At 50.6% G+C, this 9,252-nt stretch overlaps 1 protein-coding gene across 1 annotated transcript; it reads left to right on the forward strand.

Moving 5' to 3' along the window:
- Positions 1 to 7,659: 7,659 nt before the first annotated feature.
- Positions 7,660 to 8,595, forward strand: LOC113842150 (olfactory receptor 14C36-like). Its single transcript, XM_027448831.3, has one exon. It carries the CDS (start codon positions 7,660 to 7,662, stop codon positions 8,593 to 8,595), a length of 936 nt encoding a protein of 311 aa, XP_027304632.3.
- The last annotated feature ends 657 nt before the right edge of the window (positions 8,596 to 9,252 follow it).

The raw sequence follows: 9,252 nt of genomic DNA on the forward strand, positions 1-9,252 counted from the left end.
AGTTGTTTGACCAATAAAAAGTTGTTTTGAAAAAAACTGCTGTGCAGAGAAGGGTATAAGAGGGGAGCCTGCCCTCAAGATAAAAAAGGCAACGCGATGAAGTTACGTCATCAATAAAGAAGCAGGAAAAATAAGTGAAGAGGAACAGGCTGGCAGAATGGAGACCAGGACAGGAACAGGCACTTTGATTGCCTCATGAAGATAGGTTCGGCCAAACTCAGCAAACTGCTCAGAGAAGCTCGTACAGAAAGTCGCTGGAAACAGGCGCACTGGAGCTGGAGAGAAGTGGACCCGTGCACACAACTGCCTCTCACTGATAAGCAGTTGCGCATTATGGGGAATCATACGCCCTTAGGAACAAAGACTGTCCTGGTAACCTTACAGCTAATTCTCCTTCTTAACAATTGGACAGTTTATGAGCCTGAAATATGGGACCAAACTGATGTCAAGGTGTGGGACTCTGCAACTAAAAATGACAAGGTTGCAGTGGGATTGCTCGGCACCTGGACAGCAATCTCTGAGGCCTTAAAGAACCATGTGGAGCCACAATCACAAATGTGTGGCTTGCCAGATAGTGAGGGAGCTGCGGGCTCCTTTACTGATCCAACTGCTACGTTTCCATCGGCCCCTCTGCTGCTACAGCCATCGAAGGCTTTTGCTGTTATGCCCCCCGGGTGACCTGGGGGCCTTTTGACCCAGGCCTATTGGCCTTGAAAAGTAGGTGGATATGCTTTTCTTCGATCTGGGAAGAATGGGATACATAAGGCCTGAAGACCCAGTTCCTTGACAACCTAAAGCGAGACATATTGTTCAAAAGGAATGGAAAATGGAGACTTGTTAGTAATCAAGAAAAGGAATGGAAAATGGAGACTGTTAAGTCATGGAACTTAAAGGATTGTTTGTTACCTTTTCCGATCGTGAATATGTATAGGCGTACTCGATTTTAGTAAGTTATGGAACTTAGAGGATTGTTTGTTACCTTTCCTGATTGTACGTATGTATAGGCATACTTATGTTTAGTATGTAAAGCAATGTTCTGTATATTTAGAATGTTTGATGTTTGTGTGTGCGTGTTGGTGGAGTGTAGACACCCCACACAGCCAGCGCTGTTTACTTGCCTTTTATACCTTTTAGAAATATTTGTTTTATAAATATTACAAAATTCAGATTGAGTTGAGACCTCATTTATAACACTTGCCCAGGACTCTTCATGCCACCCCTCACTCCTGGAACAGAGAAAATCTGTGATGTGTCGACCTTTCCTGCCTGTTAGAGCAGAAAAACAAAACAAAACAAAACAAAAACAGAGTTAAAATTGTTCCCTGAAATGTTCCATCTTTGAATAGCTAAATTTCCTCCAATCATACCTGTACTATCTGCCTTTCCTGGTGAAAATATTCACATTTTCTGTCTGTATAGTGAAATATATATGTATAGCCCCAGCTGTAACTACAGCTATATGTGCAAGTAAAGGTAAAGGGAGCACCAGAAGGCAGCAGCTGCCTGGGGCAGTGGCATTCTCAATGCTGTCCTGCACACTGCCAATACATTTTCCCTGCCCCTCTGTCATGACAATGCTTTGGACCAGTTCTTCTGTGAAATCCCCCAGATCCTCAAGCTCTCCTGCTCAGATGACTACATCAGGGAAGTTGGGGCACTTGTTTTTAGTGTCTGTTTGGTTGTTTTGTTTTCATTGTTATTTCCTATGTGCAGATCTTCAGGGCTGTACTGAGGATGCGATCTGAGCAGGGATGGCACAGAGCCATTTCCATGTGCCTCCCTCACCTGACCGTGGTCTCTCTGTCTACCAGCACTGCCTTATTTGCCTACTTAAAGCACACCTCTATCTCCTCCCCATCCCTGGACCTGGTGGTAACAGTTCTGTACTCGGTGGTGCCTCCAGCACTGAACCCCCTCATCTACAGCATGAGGAACAAGGACCTCAAGACTGCCCTGTGGAAATTGCTGACTGGATATGTTTAAGACACGGTATATTTCCAATCTGCTTCTGCATCTGACTCATAATGTGAATTACTACTTCTGTAGGCAATATCCTTTTGTTTGTTTGTGTGCTTGGACGCATTTTTATTAGAGGTTTTTCATAGTTTTAATTTGGCTTATTTTGCCCATTAAAATAATATAGTTCATGACATTTCCATTTCAGTGTCTACTTGTCAAGTGTAGCTCAAAGACTCTATACATGAGGAGCCGGGCTCTCTGTGAATTGAAACAAAATAAAGGAGCCTGCACTGCCTTCTTTGTCTGGTGTCCTTCCTCTGAGACCTGGTCTGGCTCTGCAGGGACAGTGCCTGTGTGCAGAGGAAAAGAGTCCCATCCCAGCAGCACGGCCAGGGAGCACCAGTGCTTGGTGCATGCAGAGCTGCTCTCTTGCCACTGCCACCCTCTCCTGCCGGGCACTGCCTGGGGGGTCAGGCGTGGCTGCTCCTGTAGCTTGGTGCCAGTGGTGCTGTGGGGCTGAGCTGGGACTGCAGGCAGGGACAGGTGGTGGGCACAGCAGTGGCAGAGCTGGCCTGCACTGCAGCACTTCCTGCCTAAGAGGGGATCTCCTCGGGGCACTGCCTGAAGGCTGAGCCCTTCTTGCAAAGCTGCTGTCAAGAACAAGCCCAAGGAAGAAACTCCAAAGAGGCTCCATGCTTTACTGCTTTCCACATGGGCTTGGTGTAGTGAAAGCGGAGTCCCAGAATGGACTTTTAGGGATCTGGGGTTGGTTCACAAGTTCCCTACTAGTTGCTAGTAGCCAGGCAGCTGATGAGTATTTCCAATTCCTAGGCACTCGGGCTCCACAGAACATGATGGGGCTGATGGCAGATGAGATTTTATTTATTTATTTATTTATTTATTTATTTATTTATTTATTTATTTAACCTGGAGGGAACCAGGAGCTTCCAGGAGAGCCCAGGTGATCTGCAGGGGCAATATGAGCCTGGTAGACAATCACAGAGTGTGAGCCTGTTCCAGGTGGACTGACCAGACCTCAAGTGGTAAATCTGTGAGCTGGCAGAGACAGCTCTGCAGCCCCACGGCATACAGCAGCCCGGCAAAGGAGTCTGGCGAGTAATTTCTTGCAGCCCTGGGGCAATGGCAGAGACCCAATGAGATGGGTCTGCCTCCCAGCCTGCCCAGCTTGGTCCTGCAGAATGCCCCTGTTCCCCAGGCACCACAACCCCCTCGCAACATTGATGTTGCTGAAAAGCAACATCGTCAGCTGGGGATGGATCTGGGGCTGGGGCTGGGGGTGGGGATGGGCACGAGATGGGGCTGGGTGGGCACTTCCCCTGAGTGTCTTCTAGGCCAGCTGCAGGCACATGGCTTCTGGACGCCAGTGTGATCTTCACTTTGTGCAAGGAGTTGAGAGACCACCAACAGGCACAGGGCTTGGACACTGCCTGCAAGGTCCCTCCTGCCCTGGCACCGCCCAGGACTGGCACCGAACTGGCTCCTGTGCGTCAGAGAGGCTAGGAGTCCAGCAGCAGTGTCATGGGCTGGAAGGATCACAACCAGCTTACTTCTATCTGGACAGGTCCTGGGACAAAAAGGAGGTGTTATGTAGGTGTGGTATTATGAGGTCAGTGGTGCCTCGGAAACTCAAAGTCCAGCAGGAAGTGAATGGCTGTTAAACTGCTGTGAGCTAACTCCTTTCTGAAGTAGCCAACGGGTCATCCCTTGACTCCTGGCTGGGATCTGTGCCTTTAGGCTCACATCTGCGAATGCACCTGAAAGGCAAGCAGAAGGCACCTGCTTTGCACGTAGTTTGTGAGATCCTCTCTTCCCAAGGGCCTGGTAAACCCCATAGAGGAAGAGGTCTCGAATAGGGGTGTTCACGTCCGAGGTTTCAACTTTTACCTAAAGTCATCCTTCAGGGTTGCTTTCAGTTTTCTATAAAGAAACTGCCACTGCCTCCAAGACGCCCGTTACAAACCGAAGCATGTATGAGGGTCTGGGAAAAGTTACCCTGGATCCATAGCAGCCATTCTAGATCCAAAAGTTGTAGGCAGGAAGCACCATTTCAGTGTGGTGCAGAGATGCTGGGCACATTGTGCAGGGTGCTCCTACAGACCTTTGTGTCCTTTTCCATCCTGGCTTAGGTGCTGTGTCTGTCTCAGGAATGGAGTAGCCAACAGAGGTGAGACAGAGACTCTGAGATCATAAAAGCCATCAGAAAACTTCCCCTAAGAAGATGACTGATATGGGGAAGTCAGGGGAAGCCTGGCCAGGAGAGATGTGAGATATGGGAGAGGGAAGAGGAGCTTGGCCAGCAAAAAGTAATGGTTTCAGAGATGTAAGAAGGTTCAGGTAGTGTTTCTGCTGTAACACTAACTAAAAACAGTCACATAAACCCTTTCCCTATTTCTAGCAGTGACATTACTCCCTAAACCTAAATGCTACTCCACACCATGACAGGAATCCACTGCTCTAATGCCTGACCTCAAAGTATCCCCTGAAGCCCAAACTCAGCCAATAGACCCTTGTCCTTACCTTTACTCTCTTGATCACCCTGATCCCTGCCCTTAATATTAGCAGTAAAATGCTCTGCTTATCTCTACACAATTTCCTGACAGCCTTAAACAAATCCCTAAACCAAAATACTTGCCCATACCCAAGAAAACACAGACCTGACACCACAAGCAGAACAACAAACCCTCCCACTAAACCTTTGCTTAATCTTTAACCCAGAAAGGTGAGCTCTAGTCCCTAATCCCATACATGAACACCTAGCACCCAAAGCCCTCATTCCTGTGCATTAACTTCCTCACCTTCAACCCCTCTCCCAACCCTTAACTTGAGGTGCCAGGCCCCTTGGGTCAGGGCAGGAACCGTGAGATTGCTGTGCAGTCACATGGCATTCAAAGATGAATGCGACGGGCCATGGATCTGATCAGCTTGTGGGCCACAAGGAGGAGATGGGTGGGAATGCTCTGTTCAGCTCAGCTCTGCCTCAGGATCTCCTGCCCCAGCAGGAGAAATGTGACTGTGGCAGTGACTGTGAGGTCACTTCTGTCTCTGCACTTGATAGGGCAGCAGCAGGAACATGTCACAGAAAGGGACTGTGAGGTCACTTCTGCCTGAAGTAGCTGACAGGTCACCCTTGACTTTTCCCTGGGATCTGTGCCTTTGGGCTGACATCTGCCACTGGCCCTGCTAGGCCAGCAGAAGGCACCTGGTGGGCATGCTGCCTGTAGGATCCCCTCTGCCTACATACCCAGGAGGACCCAGACATTAAGAAGGCCCGGATATGTGTTCTCTTGTCCCTTGTGGTGCATCCTGGAAGGTTGGAAGTGGCCACAAGGAGGAAGAAATGTCCCCCACCATGACTTCATGTCCAAACTGATACTGGGGCATAAAGAAGTTATTGTTACAGCTAATTCATCCTCTGCTAGGAGAAACAACACTGCTGGTGAGAAATGTGTGTGCCCAGGGGAGGGAGGGAGCCCCAGGGATCCCTTCAGGCTGTTTGCCAGCAGGTTCCCCTGCAGCTCCAGGGCCATGTGCAGGGAGCCTGGTGGGGGGCAGAGCAAGGGAGGCCTTGGGCTGGGCCTCTGCTGCTGAGCTGGGCCGGGCTCCTGGGCCCAAGGGGAGCTCCTGGCAAGCGGGCAGCGCTGCAGAGAGACAGCTCTGCCCAGGAGCAGCTCCTCTGCACAGCGCAGCAGGGCTGGGGGCACTGCCTGCAGAGACACAGTGCTTAAAGGCAAGCAGAAGTGGCAGCATGCCCAGAGCTCACCGGGGGAGAAGACTTCCCAGCCCTGCACCCGGTAAGTGTCTGGCTGGAGGGCAATGCAGCCGCAGTTCGTGGAGGCAGGAGAAGCCGGGGGTGCAGGCAGGGGTGTCCAGGGCTGTGGTGCAGAGCAGGGTCCCTGCTGTGGCCCAGGGGCTGTGTGCCGGGGCAGGGCCTCTGCCGCCTGCCAGGCTCAGCACTCAGCCTGCCCGGGGAGCTGCCCAGGGCGCTGCGGGGAGAAGCTGTGGGTGGAAGGAGCCCCCCCGGCAGGGCAGGGTCCTGCTGCTGGTGGGAGGCTGTTACCTGGGGCAGCCTGCTCACAGCTCCACAGCACAGCTAGGGTGTATCCAAGGGGACTTTGCAAGAGGAAAGTTAAGGTAGGAGTTAGCTGCTTCAGGCTCAGCATTTCTGCTGAGTTTCTGCATTCTTTTGTTTGTTTGTTTGTTTGTCTTAGTGGGAATAGAAATCAATGCTGTTATTTCAAAGAGAAGTCTAACAGTACTAAGACTCCACAAGGCGCACTACAAGGACTACAAGAAATCCCTTTCCTGTGCCTCAGCCCATAGAAAACTCCACCACTACCCGTGCAGTGTTAGCAGGGTCTGTGTGACCTGGGCTCTAGGACGTGCTCCCAGCGAGCTGCCCCTGGGCAGAGCCCTGCTGCCAGGAGGTGTCTGCAGGGCAGAGCTGAGCACCCAGTGGGTGGGATGGGGGCTGTGAGCTGCAGGCAGGAGGCGTGGGGACAGAGACCCAGCTGCAGGCAGGGACAGCTGCAGGCAGCAGAGCCATGGGCAGGGAGTGAGAGGTAGCTGCTCGCAGGAATTTCATGGTAGGGGAGATTTCGGCACCTTCCTTACATCCACGTAGTGCAGATGACTTACCCAGAGCAACTGCGTGGTCTCTGCTCAAATCCAGCAGAGCCTCTGCCCCCAAATCATTGGGTCTCTGACTGTGTTGTCCCTTAGCAGCAGGACCCTCAGAGGAAGAGAACCCCCAGGTGCCCATCTCTCACTCCCATTCTTGCCTCCAAAAGCTGGAACACTGGGGCATTTCTCTGTGTTTCCCCTCCCATCCATCCTGCCCTTAGTATTCCCCCCATACTCTCTTGGCAGTGGTAGTAAAGACAAAATCTCAAACACCAGAATACTGAGTCCTGCTGTGGAGGTGCATCCCTGGGAGCAAAGTGACCATCTGTTCTAGCCAAAATGGCTTTGGACACTGTGGTGCGTAGGGCTGGGAAATGAGCTAGCTTTGTTCAGGTCACTCTGTTTTAAGGACAGCCAGTGCTGTCCCTGGGTTATTCTCTGAGAAACATCTCAAATAACTTTCTTCAGACAGGATCTTTTGTGAAGCTGTTTTATTCTGGATTGCGATGGCGGGCATCTTGTCAATTAGGAGCATATTTTACTAAACAAATCCTAACCTTTTATTCCCTATTACTTGATCCCTGATCATCTCCCCTGTTTCTTCATTGGCTGAGTACTACAGGTCCACAAGCTACTTGACAATCCTCTATACCATATATGTACAATTTTTCTTTTTTTCAACCCTTTAATTTCTCCTTTCTTATGTTTTGAGAACTTGTGATCTTTGTTTTACTGTTCTATCACTGCTCATCCTGTTTTTTCTCAGGCTTCTACCGTATTTTGGAACAGTGAGGCCTTCTACTGTCCACTTCTCTACTTAGCATTCCTCCTTATTATGACTACAAAACTACCTTGGAATACAGAAAAGTAATTCACTACTGCAAAAACACAACTTTGTTTCTTACAATTTTGCTGGAGGATGATAAACAGACCCCACTGTCTTACAGGTGTATTGCATGTGCACTAAACTATGGATTTCAGAACATGTTAAGACCTTTCATAGGTACCAAGTTCATGTCCCTTGGTCTTTCGATAGACCCTGAGTCCAAGAGGCATCAGATGACCAACAGCAGCTCCAGCACCGAGTTCCTCCTGCTGGCATTCCCAGACACGTGGGAGCTGCAGCTCCTGCACTTCGCGCTCTTCCTGGGCATCTACCTGGCTGCCCTCCTGGGCAACGGCCTCATCCTCACTGCTATAGCCTGCGACCACCACCTCCACACCCCCATGTACTTCTTCCTCCTCAACCTTGCCCTCCTCGACCTGGGCTGCATCTCCACCACTCTGCCCAAAGCCATGGCCAATTCCATCTGGGACACCAGGGCGATTTCCTATGCAGGATGCATTGCACAGGTCTTTTTCTTCTTCTTTTTCTTTCCAGCAGAGTATTCTCTTCTTACTCTCATGTCCTATGACCGCTACGTTGCCATCTGCAAGCCCCTGCACTACGGGCGCCTCCTGGGCAGCAGAGCTTGTGCCCAGATGGCAGTAGCTGCCTGGGGCAGTGGGGTTCTTTATGCTCTGTTGCACACTGCCAATACATTTTCCCTGCCCCTCTGCCAAGGCAATGCTGTGGACCAGTTCTTCTGTGAAATCCCCTCCATCCTCAAGCTCTCCTGCACAGACTCCTACCTCAGGGAAATTGGGCTTCTCACATTTAGTGGTTTTCTGTTTTTAGGGTGTTTTGTTTTCATTCTTTTCTCCTATGTGCAGATCCTCAGGGCTGTGCTGAGAATGCCCTCTAAGCAAGGCCGGCACAAAGCCTTTTCCACATGCCTCCCTCACCTGGCTGTGGTCTCCCTGTTTCTCAGCACAGGCATGTTTGCCTACCTGAAGCCCCCCTCCATCTCCTCACCATCCCTGAACCTGGTGATGACTGTCCTGTACTCGGTGATGCCCCCAGCAGTGAACCCCCTCATCTACAGCATGAGGAACCAGGAGCTCATGAATGCCATTAGGAAAGTGATATCATGGAGATATTTAAGGATGTGCTGAGGAAACTGACTGGACGTTTTTGCAGCTATAAACTGCTTCTTTTCTTTTTCAGGTAAATTGCAGTTTATGTAATGATAGGGCAAGCTGTCTTAACTTCTGGATGGATTTAATTTGTTTTGTTTTTAATTTCCCCTTGTGATATTGTTTTCCACAAAGAAATGCTGTTCTTCATCCCCTTGTACCAACATATCTTTTGTGACCCTGAGGCTTTGCATAAATGAGGAGCCAGACTCTCTGTGTATTTAAACAAAATAGATGAAGCCACAACTTCTTTGTCTGAGACCCACTCTCAGTTGATCAGGAAGTAATGGGACTGGCAAACCCTTTCTGGCTGCAGCAGCCCGGGCCTGGCTGCCCTGGCCCTGGCAAAGCAGGAGCTGCCTGAGAAACCCCAGGGATGGCACGGAGGGGCTGCAGGCCTCTGAGGATCTGCTGCTGAAGAGAGCAGGGGACACAGCAGGGGACACTGACCTCTGTATGCTTCTGCCTTGGATGCTCCCCTCTGTGGCACTGAGCCCTCTGTGCCCCCAGGAGTTGCTGTGGCCTTCAGAGGGGCTGTGGCTGTGGTGGCAGTGCCCAGAGCCCTGCAGCAACCTGCTGTGGGCACTGTCTTGGGGTCACCCCAGCCTGGGCTGCTGTGCTGGGCTGGGATGAGGG

The sequence above is a fragment of the Anas platyrhynchos genome, chromosome 36 (assembly GCF_047663525.1).
Source record: "Anas platyrhynchos isolate ZD024472 breed Pekin duck chromosome 36, IASCAAS_PekinDuck_T2T, whole genome shotgun sequence".
NCBI lineage: Eukaryota > Metazoa > Chordata > Aves > Anseriformes > Anatidae > Anas > Anas platyrhynchos.

Coding starts and splice junctions, on each gene's coding strand:
- LOC113842150 (XM_027448831.3), top strand. CDS start 7,660: ATGACCAACAGCAGCTCCAGCACCGAGTTCCTCCTGCTGGCATTCCCA.